This window comes from Odocoileus virginianus, chromosome 5 (genome assembly GCF_023699985.2).
Source record: "Odocoileus virginianus isolate 20LAN1187 ecotype Illinois chromosome 5, Ovbor_1.2, whole genome shotgun sequence".
In the NCBI taxonomy this organism is placed as follows: domain Eukaryota; kingdom Metazoa; phylum Chordata; class Mammalia; order Artiodactyla; family Cervidae; genus Odocoileus; species Odocoileus virginianus.
The window spans coordinates 75,248,062-75,266,983 of NC_069678.1; the positions used below are offsets into that span (position 1 = coordinate 75,248,062).

Consider the following 18,922-nt stretch of genomic DNA (forward strand, 5'->3'; position numbering starts at 1 on the left):
ACATAAGTTTTGCATATAAGCACATTTGATAATTTATGGTTGAAATCATTAAAAAACATTATGAAGACTGCAGCAAAAACTAACTTCCAAAGCCATCTGGTATTTAATAGTGGTTGAAGGTTTTTCTTCAGAAAAGCTTTTTTTTACTCTGAGCTCAAAACATTGCAATAAAATGTTCCTATTGCTAAGCCATCAAACTGCTTCTTCTGGAGTAAGGGAAATTAAAAATATTCGGCTTCTGGGAATTACCTGATTGTCCAGTGGTTAGGACTTGGTGCCTAAGACCTGGTTTAGTTCCTGGTCGGGGAACTAAGATCTTGCAAAGTGCACAGAGCAGTCAAAAAGAAAAAATCAACTATTTGTCACAGAAATTAACAGAATTAATGATTGTGAAGTCTCTAAGAGCAAATGGCTATATTGAAGATAAGAATTTAATAGCAAAATCCATCAGGATGGGGATTACATGTATATCCATGGCTGATTCATGTCAATGTATGACAAAAACCACTACAATATTGTAAAGTAATTAGCCTCCAACTAATAAAAAAATAAAATAAAATGATACCGAAGGATAAATTTCAACTGGTCATAGGACTTCTGGAAGTGGTTGTATCGTGTGCTTTAAAAATAATGCCAAAGGAGCGGGGGAAACTCAACTAGAAACTGTCCTTCTTAAGTTTATTTCGATAAAATTACAAGACTGGAACATTAGTTCTTGGAAACATCAAACTCTTTTTCAAAGAATTTAACCTTTCTTGGAATAAAAAAGAAGCCATCAAAACTTTGCTGAACAATGTTAAATGGATGACTGGCTTCTCCTTGTGAAACTACACAGAAAGATAAACCATGAACCATAAATCTGTATTTCTTCTTTTTAAAATTTGTACTCAACCTTATTTGACCAATATCCTGTAAGATTTTTTATCATTAGCAGATTGCAAGCCATCTAAGTAATTCAGAAAAAAATTCCTTATGAGTATGAATATAGATAACAATTCAATCTACTTATTAAAAAAATATTCTGGGGACACACAGGAAGTACTTCAAGATTAGTTTGAATTCTGAATTTTTATTTACATCAAATCCAGAAATTAAAACGTTCTCCCAAATTAAAAAAAAAAAAAGAATTTAATAGCAAAATCTACATTAAAAGTGTGACGTTTGAATTCCGCATTCTCGTTTCCTTATTTGGATGTGATAGATACATGCTGCTGTTGTGAAGAAAAAGTTATAGTACAGTTATACTGTAATGTTGTTGAGTTATAAATACATTGCTGACACTTTGAGTGTCGAGCAGCAGTGCAAAGCAGTGAAAATGCTACATGTGTTCTCTCACAACTACCCCATTCTACCATTGTGGCTCAAAAATCAGTCATAGACAAGTAAATGAATGAGTGTGGCTGTGTTCCAGTAAAACTTTATTTATGGACACTGAAATTTGAATTTTAGATAATTTCATGTATCATGAAATACTAATCTTTTGTTGGGTTTTTCCAACCACTTAAAAAAGTAAAGTGTTAGTTACTCAGTCTTGTCCAGCTCTTTGCAGCCTCATGGACGTAGCCTGCCAGGCTCCTCTGTCCATTGAATCTCTAGGCAAGAATACTAGAGTGGGTTGCTATTTCCTTCAAAAAGTAAAAACCGCTTAGTTTGAGGGCATTTTTCATTAATAGGCCTTTTTTGAAAATGAATCTTAGATTGTAATACTCTACTTCCTCTATCTATTCTAAAATACATCCCAATTTTTTTTATCAACCAGTATTCAGTTATTTATAACTCAATATATTGTTCATACTGAAACATATAGTCTATTATGATTACATTTTCCTTCTCAAAGAACTTTGTTTTCTGTAGCATTAAAAATTGCCTTGTTTTTTTTCCCATTTATTTTTATTAGTTGGAGGCTAATTACATAAAAATTGCCTTATTTTTAAATACAGTTTTATGGAGATATAATTCACATACCATCCAATTCACCCATTTAGTGTGCAGCTCCCTAGCTTTTAGTATATTTACAGAGTTGTGCATTCATTATCACAATTTTAGAACATTTTCAATACCACAAAAAGTAACCCCAGGGACTTCCCTAGTGATCCAGTGGCTAAAACTCCATGCTCCCAATACAGGGGACCTAGGATTGATCCCTGGTCGGGGAACTAGATCCCACATGCCACACCTAAGACCCAACACAGCCAAATAAATGAATTTAAAAAAAAAAAAGAAAGAAATCCCACACCCCTTACTGTCAGCCTTCCCAGTGCCCCATCCCACACATGCCCTAGACAAAGACAAATCTATTTTCTGTCTCTAATCCACTGTCTCTCTAGATCTACTTTCTGGAAGTCTCTCTACTCTCTGTGTCTCTGTGTATACTGGACATTTCATATAAGTGGAATCATTTAATATGTCATCTTTTGTGATTGACTGCTTTTACTTAGCATAATGTTTTTAAGTTCACCCATATTGTTGGGTGCAGCATTACTTTTCTTTCTTTTATTACTGACTCATTCATGGTATGGGCTTCCCTGGTGGCTCAGATGGTAAAGAATCTGCCTGCAATGCAGGAGACCCGGGTTCAATCTCTGGGTCAGGGAAGATCCCCTGAAGAAGGAAATGGCAACCTACTCCAGTATTCTTGCCTGGAGAATTCCACGGACAGAGTAGTCTGGTGGGCTACAGTCCATGGGGTCACAAAGAGTCAGGCATAACTGAGCAATTAACACACAATCCATTGTATGGGATATATTTTGTCTGTCCACTCAGCAATTGATGTATACTTTTTGACTGTTTTGAATAATGCTGCTATGAACATTTATGTTTAATTTTTTCATTTGTTTTCATTTATTTAGAATATATAATAAATAGGAATAGAACTGCTGGATCACATGGAAAGCATTTAACCATTTGAGGATCTTTCAGACTGCTTTCCAAAGTGACTATACCATTTTACCTTTCTTCCAGCAGTGTGTGTGATTTCCAATTTCTCTATATCCTCACCAACATTTGCTACTCTCTCTTTTTTTTTTTTTGCTACTCTCTTTTTGATTATAGCCACCCTAGAGGGTATAAGTGGTATCTCATTGTCATTTGCATTTCCTCGATGGCTGATGATTTTAAATATCTTGTCATGTACTTATTAGTCATTTGTCGTATTCTTATCTTGGGGGCTTCCCAGGTGGCACTAGTGGTAAGGAACCCAACTGCCAATGCAGGAGACACGGGAGACTTGGGTTCGATCCCTGGGTTGGAAAGATCCCCTGGAGAAGGGCATGGCAACCCACTCCAGTATTCTTGCCTGGAGAATCACATGGACAGAAGAGCCTGGCAGGCTACAGTCCATGGGGTCACAAAGAGTTGGACTCAACTGAAGCAACATAGCATCTTCTTATCGTATAGTATGTGTATCTTCTTTGGACAAGTATCTGTCTAAATCCTTTGTCCATCTTTAATATTTTTGAGTAGTAATAGTTCTTCGTATATTCTAGATATAGGTCTTCTTAGATAAATGATTTGCAGCAACAGTCTTCTCTTGATGGTATCCTTTGAAGCACAGAAGTTTTAAGTTTTGATAATTAGTTTATTTTTGTTGTTGCTTATGCATCATATCCTAGATGCCTGATTATTATTTTGTTCAGTGCTTTGTGATCTAACGTGAGTTATACCCTAATTCTTTGTCAGAGCTTTTAAACGCCTCTTAAGTTTTAAAACTCTTCTAAGTCAAATTCATCAATAAATCCATCAGTTCAGTTGTTTTCTTGTATCTTCATTCTTTAATCAGTTTAGAATGTACGTTTTTCAGTCCTAGGAAATTTTTATTGAATTTTTTTCTGTAATTTTTCCCCTTTGTTTTCTTTCTTTTGAAACTACTGTATAATATGGGAACACTGGTTCAGTGTAGAGGAACTTGACTATGGTAACACTCTTAGCTTCTTTCTCTACCTCTTCTTCTCTTTCACAGGGGGAAATTAGTGAGTACAGTAGATTAGTGAGTGCAGTAGAATGACTAGCATGGTCAGTCTAACCTTTTCATTTCTTACTTCATTCTAGCCTGCAGACAGTCAGTATTTTGCCATATTCTTGGCTAGTGCAGTAAACTGAGTGTGGGACATGCTCTCCATTTTGGGGGAAATAGTTCTAGTGGATAACTTCAATTAAGAGAGTGTTAGCAAGCCGTTTCCAAACCACTCTTGAGCCATGATTTCCAACCAAACTTTATGTCAGAGATAAAGCTGACATTTTGCTCTCTTTTTTCTTTTCTTTCTTTATTTTTTTCTCATCTGATTCTGAAATCAAGTGGGAAAGAGAGGTGCTTTTTAAAATTTTTTTAAATTAATTAATTTTTGGTTGCACTGGGTCTTTGTTGCTGTACACAGGCCTTCTCTAGTTGTGGAGAGTGGTGGCGACTCTCCAATTGCGTTGCTTGGGCTTCTTGTGGTGGTGGTTTCTCTCATTGAGGAGCACAGACTTGGACATGCAGGCTTCAGTAGTAGCGGTGCAAGGGCTTAGTTGCCCTGTGGTATGTGAAATCTGTCTGGACCAGGGATTGAACCTTTGTCCCCTGCATTGGCAGGCAGATTCTTATCCACTGTACCACCGGGGAAATCGGAGAGGTGTTTTTTTTTAAATTGTGGCAAGCTGTACATAACAGAATTTACCTTAATCAATTTTAAGTGTACTGTTCAGTGGCATTCAGTATATTCACATTGTACAACCATCACTACTGTCCATCTCCAGAACTTTTTTCATCCTAAACTGTGAAATAATAACTCCCCATTTCCTTCTCCTCCTCCAAGCCCCTGACAGCTACCATTCTATTATCTATTTGTGAATTTACTCTGGGTACCTCATGTAAGTTGAATTATATGATGCTTGTCCTTTTGTATCTGCTTTATTTCATTTAGCATATCTTCAAAATTCATCCATGTTGTGGTATGTATTAGAATTGCCTTCCTTTTTAAGACTGAATAATATTCCTTTGTATATATCATAACTTATTTGTTCATCTGTTGATAGACATTTGAGTTGTTTCTTCTTTATAGCTATTAATGATGCTGCTTTGAACATGGGTTTACAAATTCTGTTCTAGTCCCTGCTCTAAACTCATTTGGGTATATGTATATATATCTAGAAGTGGACTTGCTCAGTTATTTGAGACCTCCTAGTGTCTTAGCGGGCTTCCTCGATTGCTCAGTGGTAAAAAAAATCTGCCTGCAATGCAGGAGGTGCAGGAAACGTGGGTTTGATCCCTGGGTCAGGAAGATATCCTGAAGGAGGAAATGGTAGTCTACTCTAGTAGTCTTGCCTGGAAAATCCCATGGGCAAAGGAGCCTGGTGGGCTACAGTCCATAGGGTTGTAGAGTCAGATACGACTGAGCAAGCAAGCCAGCAAGCATATTAGCATTGCCTTTTAATAATCCACCTCAAAATCTAAGTGGCTGACAGCAACAATGATTTATTATGTTCTTGCAGTTCTCTCAGATGGCTGGGCAATTTTTTGTTCCTGTTATCGGGGCTTACCTGTGTGGCTATATTCATTATGTAGGTCGATTGGAGCTAGAGGATCTAAAATGGCTTTAATCACATGTCCAGGGCCTTGGTGGGAATAGCTAGAAGGTGGGCCTTCTCTCTGCACTTAATCTGTCCTCATGCATAGTCTAGTTTAAACTTCTTGACATGGCAGTTAAGTCCCCAAAGAGTGAAGGGAGAAGCTGCAGGACATCTTGAGGCCTAGACTCTAGGACTTCACCACAAATTAAAGGCAGAGTTGGCTCAGACAGTAAAAGTGTCTGCCTACAATGCAGGAGACCCAGATTGGGAAGATCCTCTGGAGAAGGAAATGGCAGCCCACTCCAGTATTCTTGCCTGGAAAATCCCATGGACAGAGGAGCCTGGCAGGCTACAGTCCATGGGGTCGTAAAGAGTCGGACACGACTGAGCGACTTCACTTTGCTTACGGAGTTAGCCCAGATTCAAGAAGTGGGAAGAAATAGTCTCCAACTCTTGTTGGGAATATTGACCAGGTCACTATGGGACCATTATTAAAGTGGTTACTTACACCTAATAACCTAACAACTGATCCATATCTGAGGAAACTTGAGAAATAGGGATGGACTGCCGTTGGGGAACAAAAAGGCCTTCTAGTAGTCCCTAAATGGGTTGGCTTGCTATTATGTTTTAACAAGTATAGAACCATGTGGATTTTTTTGAGCTTGGGTGTTTGTAAGAACTATATTGTACCATGCAGTAAGTTTTTGTTTCTTTTTCTTTTTTTTTAAAACAGTTATATGGTTAGCTTTAAACTAAATCAGCTTGGGTAAGAAGGCTTTAGCTGACTCAAGACAGGCTATATCAACTTTAGAGTTGCAACTGCCCTGGACTTACAGGCAAAGCTACACAGATTTAATTTTTAATGGTTTGGGTGGGCATAACAATTAATATTTTTATGGACTTCTTAAACCAGGTCTGCAGCTTTAAACTGCAAAGATGTATAGAGTTTAAAGTATAGAGTAATTAATGACTAAGACTCTAGCCTTCAATTGTTAATTCCAGGTCTAGACAGATAGTACCCTTCCCTGACTTTGTGGCATCAAGTATTTCTTATGTATTTTTGGATTTAAATAAATGAACTCTTAGCTGTGGTAGTTTTAATGAAAGTAGATTCACAAAAGTTTGGTTCATTTTATAAAGGAACAAATAAAAATGAATGAGTGGCTACTTTATTATAAGAAAATAATACCACCTTCTTGGTTCTTGGGCTTGGTTTGAAGAAACCTACTTCAGTCTTTTAATTTCTTTTTCTTTTTTTGGTCATACCATATGATTTGGGGGGATCTTAGTTCCCCAACCAGAAATCTAACCTGAGATGACAGTGAAAGCACCAAGTCTTAACCACTGAACTGCTAGGGAAGTCCCTACTTCAGTCTTTATAGTCAGTACAGGAACCATGAGAGGGTGAAACCAAATTGATGTAGACAGGTTGAATAAGCTAAAGGGAGAGAGGTTTTCTTAGACATCTTAGAAGAGCCTTACCCCTCCAAAAATTTATACACAGTCACATACACACATAAATAGAGACTACATGGTTTAGTTGGGAGGTAATGACAAGTTATATAATTACATGGTTATCTTCCCAAGTACCCTTTTTTGACCTGTAATGACTTAGCACTATCTAGGTCTAGAAATAGCAATTTAAGACTGGAACCTGAGTGGCTAATTATTTTATCTCTGTATATGAAAATGAGGTCTTGAAAGTTATATAGTATACTGTGGTATGGCCAGGAGATAATTTATTTGCATGTTTTTCTCTGTGTGGAAATTTGGATGATTTCCAGATTTTCTCTATCACAAATGTTGCTGCAGTGAACATTGTTACATATCTTTGTGCACGTGTATGAATATTTCTGTGAGACATCTAGAAATGTAATCACTGGGGTAAAAGGTTTGCAGAGTTCTCATTGTTAAGAAAGTAGGTTTGCCATATACTACAAAAATACTGTACCCACTGAGATTCATAAGCAAGTGTGTGAGAATACCCTGTTTGTATATATATTTAAACTTATTTTTATTTGTTTTTGTTTCATGCTCTTATTGATTTGAAGGAACTCTCGTATCTTGTTACAGGCTTCCCTGGTGGCTCAGATGGTAAAGAATCTGCCTGCAATGCAGGAGACATGGGTTGGAAAGATCCCCTGGAGAAGGGAATGGCAACTCACTCCAGTATTCTTGCCTGGGAAATCCCATGGACATAGGAGCCTGACGGGCTACAAGTGCATGGGGTCGCAAAGCATGTCTGACACGACTTGAGGGACTGACACTTCTTTTGTATATTGTTATTCTCTTCTCTCAGTATACAGTTTTCTGTTAGATTTAGTTAATGATGTTTTGTTTCAGAAGAATTTTAAGTTAGAATATAGTGAAATCTCCCCCAATATAATAATTTTGTATCTTATTTAGCATAAATTTTCTTCATCCTAATATTATAACAATATTTTCTCTAATTACTTTTAAGACTTTTTTTTCTTTTAGCTCTGTAAGCTATTGAATTTATATGTGTTAGGTGTAAGGTAGAAATGGCTATTTTATCTCCCTAAAGAATTACCTATTGCTTCAAGATCATTTATTGCATAATAAACAGTGTTAAAACGATATTATAGACAGTGCTCTGTTTCTAGAACCTGTTTTCTTAAATTGATCTGTCGGTATTCTTGTACTAGTATACTCTTTAATATTAATTGCTTTAAAAGATTATATTTTATAATTAGTAAGGCAGTTCCCATCATGTTTTTCCTTTTGAAAAAGTTCTTGACATATTTTTTTTGGTCCATATGAATTTTAGAATCAGTATGCCAAGTTACCCAGGTAGTGCAGTGCAGGGAGGTACAAGAGATGCAGGTTCAATCCCTGGGTTGGGAAGATGCCCTGGAGTAGGAAGTGGGAACCTGTTTCTGTATTCTTGTCTGGAAAACTCCATGGACAGAAGAGCCTGTGGGGGGCTACAGCACATGGGACAGCAAAAGAGTCAGACACGACAGAGCATAGCACAGTCTCGACAGCTAGTTACACACACACACACACACACACACACTTACTGGGATTTTAAAATTGGAATTGTCTTGAATTTATAGGTTAATTTGGGGGAAGAATTTATATCTTTGTAATACTGGGTGTTCCCATTCCAGCTGCATAGTATGACTAGTCATATCTGTTATCTTCTCATGTAAAGTTTTCTAGTTTTACTATTGTTGGATGAGGAACAGATTAGCTTCTGGTGCCATGCTACTTGGGCTCAGTCCCTGCTAAACTTAGGCAAATAAAAATCCTTTTTTGTGTGCTTTAGTTTCCTCATCCATAAATTGCGAATAATAGCTCATTAGGGTTATTATGAAGATTAAATGGATTAAGACATATAAGTTAATACATAAAATGTGAGTGGTTATTAGTATGTATTTATAGTTTCTTTTGCTTTTGTGAATAGAACCTTTTACTTAAATCTCATTTTAATTGGTTAGCTTTGGTTTATAGGAAATTCGTGATTTTTTTTTTTTTATGGTTCTTGATTTTGGATGCTTTGCTGAACATTTAGTACTACACTCATTTTTTAAAAATTCTGTTGCATTCTGTAGCTAATCTGTAGCTACTTTTGTAGTGAGTTGTTTTAGCTTTCAATATTTTGGCCTTATAGTTCTTTCTTGTTTATTTATATTGTGGATTTGTTTTCGTTTGCTAGGACTTCTAATACAGTGTTGACTAGAAGTGATGATGAAGAGCATTTTGTCCATGACTGCCTTTAAATGGATTTGCTGTTTGATTTATAGAAGTTAATTCTCTCTCGAGTTTAACCCTTAGAAGTTAATTCAAGCTAAGGGTTGTATGTGTTTGTGTGTGTATTTAATTTGCTAAGGAGTGGGTTTTGGATTTTCATTAAATTATTTTTTATTATACAAACAATAAGTGTATATTATTACAAAAGATTGAAAAATATGTAAAAATTATAGTGTAAAGCATGAAAGTTCTTGTATCTTGTTCTAATTTTATTCTCTCTCCATATATATATATATATATATATATATATACATATATGTTATTATTGGTTTGTGTCCTTTTAGTTCTTTAGCTACTCCTTTATGTACATTTAGGGCTTCCCAACTTCCCTGGTGGCTCAGATGGTAAAAGCGTCTGCCTACAATGTGGGAGACCCGGGTTCAATCCCTGAATTGGGAAGATCCCCTGGAGAAGGCAATGGCAACCCACTCCAGTACTCTTGCCTGGAAAAATCCCATGGACGGAGAAGCCTACAGTCCATGGGATCGCAGAGTTGGACATGACTGAGCTATTTCACTTTCACTTTCATAGCTCAGTTGGTAAAGAATCCATGCCTGCAATGCAGGTGACCCTGGTTTGATTCTTGGGTTGGGAAGATCCCCTGGAGAAGGGGAAGGTTACTCACTGTAGTATTCTTGAGCTTCCCTTGTGGCTCAGCTGGTAAAGAATCTTCCCACAGTATGGGAGACCTGGGTTCGATCTCTGGGTTGGGAAGATCCCCTGGAGAAGGGAAAGGCTACCCACTCTGGTATTCTGGCCTGGAGAATTCCATGGACTGTGTAGTCCCTGGGGTTGCAAAGAGTTGGACATGACTGATCGACTTTCACTAGCTTCACTTAACGTACATTTAATGTATATTTGTGTACATTTTATGTGTATGTGTGTACACAGTTTTATTTATTTTACAGAACTACTGATATTTTGTTTCACTTAGCATATTAAATACCTGTTATGTATCAGGCCCCCTTTAGGCATTGGCATTCTTCTGCTCATTCAGCAAATGTTTCCTAAATGCCAGGCAGTGTCTTAGGTGCTGGAAATATAGCTATGAAGAAAAAGAAAAGCCTGTCCTCAGACCTAACTTTCTAAAGGTGCAGACAGAAAATTAAAAAACAAAACAAAACCAAAACCAGAAAAAAGGGATGATAAATGGTATGAAAAAAAGTTAAAACAGGATAGGGATTGTTGTTCAGTCACTAAGTCCTGTCCGACTTTTTGACCCTGTGAACTGCAGCACACCAGGCTTTCCTGTCCTTCACTATCTCCCTGAGTTTGCTCCAATTCATGTCCATTGTGTTGATGATGCCATCTGACCACCTCATTCACTGTCACTCCCTTCTCTTACACTGGATATTTTCCAGCATTAGAATCTTTTCCATTGAGTCAGCTCTTTGCATCAGGTGGCCAAAGTATTGAGCTTCAACTTCAGCATCAGTCCTTCCAGTGAATATTCAGGGTTGATTGCCTTTAGGATGGACTGATTTGATCTTGCAGTCCAAGGGACTCTTAAGAGTCTTCTCCAACACCACAATTTGAAAGCATCAATTTTTTGGCACTCAGCCTTCTTTGTGGTCCACCTCTTGTATTGGCATATGACTACTGGAAAAATCATCGTTTTGACTATGCAGACCTTTTCCAGCAAAGTGATGTCTCTGCTTTCTAACACACTAAGCTTGTCATTGCTTTTCTTCCAAGGAGCAAGTGTCCTTTAATTTCGTAGTTGCAGTCACCATCCACAGTGATTTTGGAGTCCAAGAAAATAAAATCTGTCACTGTTTCCACTTTTCACACATCTATTTGCTGTGAAGTGATGAGACTGGATGCCATGACCTTTGTTTTTTGAATGTTGAGCTTTAAGCCAGCTTTTTCACTCTTCTCTTTCACCCTCATCCAAAGGCTCTGTAGTTCCTCTTTGCTTTCTGCTGTGAGAGTGGTGTCATCTGCATATCTGAGGTTGTTGATATTTCTCCCAGCCATCTTAATTCTAGCTTGTGAGTCATCCAACCTTGCATTTTACACGGTATACTCTGCTTATAAGTTAAGTAAACAAAATGATAATATACAGCCTTGTTGTACTCCTTTTCCAGTTTTGAACTAGTATGTTGTTCCCATGTAAGGTTCTAACTATTGCTTTTTGTCCTGCATCCAGATTTCTTAAGAGACAGGTAAAGTGGTCTGATATTTCCATCTTTTTAAGAATTTTCCAGTTTGTTGTGATCCACCCATTCAACAGCTTTAGCGTAGACAGTGAAGCAGATATTTTCCTGGAATTCCCTTGCTTTTTCTATGATCCAGTGGATGTTGGCAGTTTGATCTCTGGTTCCTGTGCCCTTTCTAAATCCAGCTTGTACATCTGGAAGTTCTTGGATCACGTACTGTTGAAACCTAACTTGAAGGATTTTGAGCATTACCTTGCTAGCATGTGAAATGCGTGCAATTGTGTGGTAGTTTGAACATTCTTTGGCATTGCCTTTCTTTGGGATTGGAATGAAAACTGACCCTTTTCAGTCCTGTGGCCACTGCTGAGTTTTCCAAATTTGCTGGCATATTGAGTTCAGCTCTTTAACAGCATCATCTTTTAGGATTTGAAATAGCTCAACTGGAATTCTATCACCTCCACAAACTTTGTTTGTAGTGATGCTTCCTAAGTCCCACTTGACTTTGCACTCCAGGTTGTCTGGCTCTAGGTGAGTGATCACACCATTGTGGTTATCTGGGTCGTGAAGATCTTTTTTGTATAGTTCTTCTGTGTATTCTTGCCACCTCCTCTTAATCTCTTCTGCTTCTGTTAGGTCCATACCATTTCTCTTCTTTATTGTGCCCATCTTTGCATGAAATATTCCCTTGGTGTCTCTGATCTTCTTGAAGAGATCTCTAATTTTTCCCATTCTGTTGTTTTCATCTGTTTCTTTGCATTGATCACTGAGGAAGACTTTCTTATCTCTCCTTGCTATTCTTTGGAACTCTGCATTCGATGGGTGTTTTTTTTTTCTCCTTTGTCTTTAGCTTCTCTTCTTTTGTCAGCTATTTGTAAGGCCTTGCCAGACAACCATTTTGCCTTTTTGCATTTCTGTTTCTTGGGGGTGGTGTTGAACACCGTCTCCTGTACAATGCCACAAACCTCCATCCATAGTTCTTCAGGCACTCTATCATATCTAATCCCTTGAATCTATTTGTCACTTCCACCATAAAATCATAAGGGATTTCATTTAGCTCATACCTGAATGGTGTAGTGGTTTTCTCTACTTTTTTCAATTTAAGTCTGAGTCTGGCAATAAGGAGTTCATGATCTGAGCCACAGTCAGCTCCCGCTCTTGTTTTTGCTGACTGTATAGAGCTTCTCCATCTTTGGCTACAAGAGTATAATCAGGTTGATTTCGGTATTGACCATCTGGTGATGTCCATGTGTAGAGTCTTCTCTTGTGTTGTTGGAAGAGGGTGTTTGCCATGACCAGTGCATTCTCTTGGCAAAACTCTGTTAGCCTTTGCTCTGCTTCATTTTGTGCTCCAAGGTCAAATTTGCCTGTTATTCCAGGTATCTCTTGACTTGCTACTTTTGCATTACAGTTCCCTATGATGAAAAGGACATTGTTTTGGGGTGTTACTTCTAGAAGATCTTGTAGGTCTTCATAGAACCATTCAGCTTCTTCAGCATTACTGGTTGGGGCATAGATTTGGATTACTGTGATATTGAATGGTTTGCCTTGGAAAAGAACAGCGATCATTCTGTCATTTTTGAGATTGCGCCCAAATACTGCATTTTGAACTCTTTGTTGACATGAGGGCTACTCCATTTCTTCTAAGAAATTCTTGCCCACAGTAGTAGATATAATGGTCATCTCAATTAAATTCACCCATTCCAGTCCATTTTAGTTTTCTGATTCCTAAAATGTCTATGTTCACTCTTGCCATCTTCTGTTTGACCACTTCCAGTTTACCTTGATTCACGAACCTAACGTTCCAGGTTCCTATGCAGTATTGCTCTTTACAGCATCAAATTTGACTTCCATCACCAGTCACATCCACAACTGGGTGTTGTTTTCACTTTGGCTCCGTCTCATCTTTCTTTCTAGAGTTATTTCTCCACAGCTCTCCAGTAGCATATTGGGCACCTACTGACCTGGGGAGTTCATCTTTCAGTGTCATAGTATAATGAATAGCTGAGTTGAATGTTTTGTGATTTTTTTTTCATTTTTTATTTTTCAGGTACATCAAATTACAAAATGGCTTGCAGGCACTTTTGATTTCAGACCTAAGTAATATGGAAGGTAAAATGGGTGATGCAACAGATGATGAAGAGGAAGATGAGGAGGAAGAAGAAGAAGACGATGATGACGATGATGATGATGACGATGATGATGAAGATTCTGGAGCAGAAATAGAATGATGATGAAGAAGGTTTTGATGATGAAGATGAGTTTGATGATGATGATGAAGAACATGATGATGACCTTGATGCTGAGGATAATGAGTTGGAAGAATTAGAAGAGAGGGCAGAAGCTAGAAAGAAAACCACTGAAAAACAGGTGTGAGTCATGTCTGTTACATCTTTTTCTAATTTGGGAATTCTTTGTGATAAGTTCCAAATTTATGTTTTGTGTCTTACTGGCAAATAAGAAGTATTTACTGATCTTCAGTAAAGGAATATTTATTCTATGTAAAGATTACATTAAAAAAAACATTTTCCTCTAGGGACTTCCTTGGTGGTCCAGTGGTTAGCAGTGGTTAAGACTCTCCGTTTCAAATACTGTGAGCCTGGGTTTGATCCCTAGTCGGGGAACTAAGATCCCTCACGCCAGATGGTGTGGCCAAAAAATTTAAGGAAAAAAAGCTTCTTTTTGCTCTATTATAAAAGTGACAAATGCTCACTATAGAAGCTAATGGAAAATAAAAACAGAAATATAAAAGTTGCCCATAACCATAACTCTCAGAGATAATCACTGGGAGTATTTGACTGCATGTTTTCAAAACAAATGCCTGGAGCTGTGAATCTGCAAAGTTCTTAGCATGGGATAGAGGAATAAGAGAATGTATTATCCTTGGAGAGACTGGATAAAGCATAAGAGAAGAACAAGTATAGTGTAGAATTCTTACATAGGCTTGTGTTTCTGAGAATCCTCATTGGTAATTTCTATGTAAGTAACTGAATGTGATTTGTATTTTTATGGGGAAGCATCAGTGGTCCAAATAATTAATAAGTAAATTGGAAGAATTGAAATAGAAATGGGGAGTTGAGCTTAGTTAGTGGAATATATTAATAACAGTAGGTGAAGAGATAAGTACTGGTTAATAGAAATAATGTTCCTCTCTGGATATTTTTTGAAGAATGCTTCCATTTTGAAGTAGAAAATATCTACATTGTAGTATAATATTCTGGAGCCATTATAGTAGAATTGACCAGCAAATGTTTGTTAAAACTAGTATCTTAAATATTGGTAATATATTCAACATGGTACCATTCTCAAAAAAATGAATTAAAGTTCAGATTATTAACACTAAAATCTAAAAGGTCACATGTATAACACTATAAAATCAGCCTTCAAAATGTGACAGTTTGAAATGTAAGTAGTAGGTATGTCTTAGATAAATTAATAGGTACTCTTCCTGGAAAAAAAAATTTTTTTAAAGAAGATTGTGCCAGTTGTTTCACTTAGGTGTTGGAGGGATTGAGTCATGTTTAAAGCAGCTATTCCCTCTTGCTATTCAGATTATAATTGATGCCTGTTTTGGCAGAGCAGGATAGGCCAAGTGATTTTAGCTTGGAAGGCTTTATGGATAAAAACCAAAACACCAGGGAAAAAAGTATATATATGTAGATAGTCTGTCGTCTTTATAGTCTATACTAAAGTCTTTATAAATAAATCAGGAGTTAATGAACTCACTTTTAATTTAAAATAGATCTTATAATTTCAAATGGAGAAATAATAGAAGGGAAGAAATAAGTGAGAAGAACAGTGATAGTTAGGAAACCTGAATTCTAATTCTGAGACTGCCATTATCTTTATAAATGATCTTAGACCTTTTCATTTTCTCATTTTCCCCCCTCATTTCTGAAACAAGAGATTTAGGTTACATACATTTTGAAGTCCATTTTAGCTCCAGACATACTGTGTTACAACTTCATAACTGAATATTCCTGGTTTATAAACTTTTTACTGTGTCTCTGTTAATAGCTTTTCCTGTATTTTGGACTTCTTCATACCCTCTATCAATTGACAAGCAAAACTCTAGGATTAAGTTAAAAATTTTTTTGATAGCCAATTTTATTGTCAAAATGTAATAAAATATTTTAGATTTATATAGCAATTGTGAACCTGTTTGACAAAAGAAGATGTGCATCCAGTATTTTGGGTACCCCTTTTTATTTTGCTTATTATGTACATCAAACTCTAAATGTTACCTTGTCTAGAAGCAGCAGGGTCAGATTCTAGTGATCATTTTAAAAATAGCTTAGATGCTGCCTGTCTTTTCTGAGAACTGTATGATATATTCCCTCTTAAGATACTGATAACTGATTTTCTGGATTTTAGAAAGGAATGGAGGAGGTTAGTGCAGTTTGAAGACGAGATCAAATTGTTTTATGCTGTGGGTACACTAGTGAAAGGAAAGATCCCATGATTGTAGTCATGGAAAATTATTTCTATTCACTGAATGAATAAATGCCTACAAAAGGTAAAGTAGATAGTCTAGATAAGAGGTGGCTTAAGAGTAGTATAGGATTTTGCAGTGGTTTTATGATTTTTTATTTGAAAAATGTGAACTGTTTAAGATGAATATGTGAATGTGTAAGGATAGTAGGAAGAAAATTTTTTGAGGTTTTTGGAGAACATTTACCTAATTAGGAAGTTGGCTACTCTTTTGAATCATCGTTTTTATCCCCCTCCACTTTCTTTCTGCCCGAGGGAAGTTCTTGATCTTAAAGTTTTGATTAAAAAAATTTTTTTTGATAAATTAACAAGATTGGAATTTAAGTATGATATATGCTGAATTATGATTTGTTCAAGGCTTTCTTAAATCAAGTCTCAAGTATGAATTTCTCAAGTATGAATTTTTTGGATAGATAATTCTCAAGTATGAATTTCTTTTCTAGCAATTGCAGAGCCTGTTTTTGCTGTGGTCAAAGCTGACTGATAAACTGTGGTTTAAGTCAACTTATACAAAAATGTCTTCAACCCTGCTGTTCAAGACAAGAAATCTTAATGGGGTAGTTGGAGCTGAAAGCAGGTTAGGCATCTGTTAAACACATCACAGAACCCATTAGACTGTGCTTTGAAGAAGTGGATATTCCCTCATGTTTTAACTGAGTTTATGTGTCTGCGTCTTAAATAAGGGATTTATGAATATTAAGTGAGGCTGTTTGGTTCTTCCAAAAACGTAAACCCCCGCCCCCCTGCCAACACATGGTTAGACTTTATACCAGGTGTACACTATTTTTTTTAAAAGCCTTCTAAGAGGATAACCATTTATCAGAATAGTCTGTGTCATCAAATGTGTTAGCCCTTTAAAATTGACGTTTGTAAAATTTGGGAAAGTTAATAATTCAGCTTTCTGTCCTTAAGGATTCAAATTGACTATTTTTTTCTCCTTTTTTGTGTCTTTTAACTTACTTTGATATAATGTTTGCCCTGATCATTTTAAATGCAGAATTTGGTATACTTCCTGACCATGTATTTTGTTGCGAATTGATTTTCCCAAAGTACTGGGAAAATGTCAACCAGTAAGTAATGTATTTTTTTTTTAAGTAATTATTTTTTATACCTTAAATAAGAAGTGAAGAACTAAAAGGCCTCTTTAAAGTTTAGTTCTGTAGTTCTTTAATGACTAAAGATTTTTTAATAACCGTTAATTTATTATCTTCGTTAGATGTTTTCCTGACTTGTTATCTTATACCCTGTTTTAATAAAAACAGTATTTTCTGAGTGACATATTGAGAAGTTTCCATCTAGTAACTTGAATTAACAAACACAGAGCCTTTAATTGTTTAGAGATCTTTCCAGAAAATTTCTTCAGATATATTACTTCTGCAGATTTCTGAAATCTGGTTAATCAGGAAACAAACTTGGTTCAGAACTTTGAAATGCTGACACAAAGTGATACTTGGGTGGGCTGGCCAGTCCCCCTTGGCTTTTTTTTTCTGTCTGTTTCTGCTTTTTCCCTTAGGTCTGCACCTGTTCAGCATTTTGCAGGATGGCAAGAGGAGGAGCAGCAGGGTGAAACTGACACAGTTCTGGTGAGTTTCACTTTGCTGCTCCTCCTGATTCTTAGGGAAAGAATTCTGTCACTTTCTATTGGATAAGGTCCATCTCCAAGTGAATCCTTAAAATGAGATGACATCATTATTCCTGTAGGATTGACTCACTATCTGTATGTGTTCTACTTACTCCAGTCTGCAGCGGCTCTTTGTGTTGGAGTTGGGAGTTTTGCTGATCCAGATGACCTGCCCGGGCTGGCACACTTTTTGGAACACAGTAAGATCTTTGTAAAATATTCTCGGGTGTGCTTTTACCTCCAAATTTGTAAGAATTGATTTCAAAGATAAGTAACTGGTTTGATAGGATCGTGATAATGTTTAATAAGAGAAAAACTAAGAAAAAAAAATCTTAGTGAATATCATAGGGAAAGACTTAATTTTAATCTTGAGTGTACTTGTTTTGAGGATTAAAGTGAAACTGCTTAGAAAACTATGTTAAAATTTAAGCAAGTCTTATTATTCAGGTACACTAAGGCCAACCAGTCAGGAGGAAATTGCTAATCTTGAGGAGTTTAGACTGTCATCTTGGGAGGGGCAGTTCCTTCCAGGGTTGGCAAGGCCTCAAGATGTCAAAGCATTAGAAATACAGAAAAATAAAAAGGCACGATTAATATCAAAGCAAAACAGTAAATCTTCAGTGTAATTATTAATGTACCCAAGTAAAACCTTTGTGAATGCTATCCAGTTATGAACTCTTGAATTATTACCTCTTTGTATTCTAGTTTTCTAAGCTACTCAAGGGTGAATTTCTTACCTTATGAGTTTTTATAGTATAAATTAGTTGGCATATATGTCAGTTTACATTTTAACCTTTTACAAATAAATTACATATTTCATTAAAAATGTTTAGTTTTTGAATTTAAAAGTTATATATGAGCATTATAGAAAGTTAAAAAAAACAGAAGTACTATGAAGAAAATAAGTATTATCCATATGTAGCCATTGTTGGCATATTTTATACCAGTTTTTTTGGAAACTTCATCCTTGTTAATAAAAACATTGTCTGTGTCTTTGTGTTTTGTGACTTTGTATTCTTTTCACTTAGTGGTATTCATGGGTAGCTTGAAATATCCAGATGAGAATGGATTTGATGCCTTCCTGAAGAAACATGGGGGCAGTGATAACGCTTCAACTGATTGTGAACGTACAGTCTTTCAGTTTGATGTCCAGAGGAAGTCCTTCAAAGAAGCCCTGGATAGGTAAATAACCCAAAATATATTTTTATTTTGATTATCTGGTGCCATCTTACAACTGGCAGTGTTGGGCATTGTTCTGTGGTATTTCTTTTCCAGCAGTACTCTTAATTCTGTAGGATTATCAACCATACTTTGTTTGGAGATATACCTTGGC

The 18,922-nt window shown here is 36.4% G+C and overlaps 1 protein-coding gene across 1 annotated transcript in view; it reads left to right on the forward strand.

The window, feature by feature from the left end:
• NRDC (nardilysin convertase) overlaps positions 1 to 18,922 on the forward strand; it is a 110,377-nt gene that overhangs the window by 17,319 nt on the left and 74,136 nt on the right. The window contains 6 exon segments of the mRNA XM_020869310.2: positions 13,528 to 13,704; positions 13,706 to 13,847; positions 16,412 to 16,545; positions 17,482 to 17,551; positions 17,708 to 17,789; positions 18,618 to 18,771. Coding sequence (XP_020724969.2) covers positions 13,528 to 13,704; positions 13,706 to 13,847; positions 16,412 to 16,545; positions 17,482 to 17,551; positions 17,708 to 17,789; positions 18,618 to 18,771 — 759 coding nt within the window.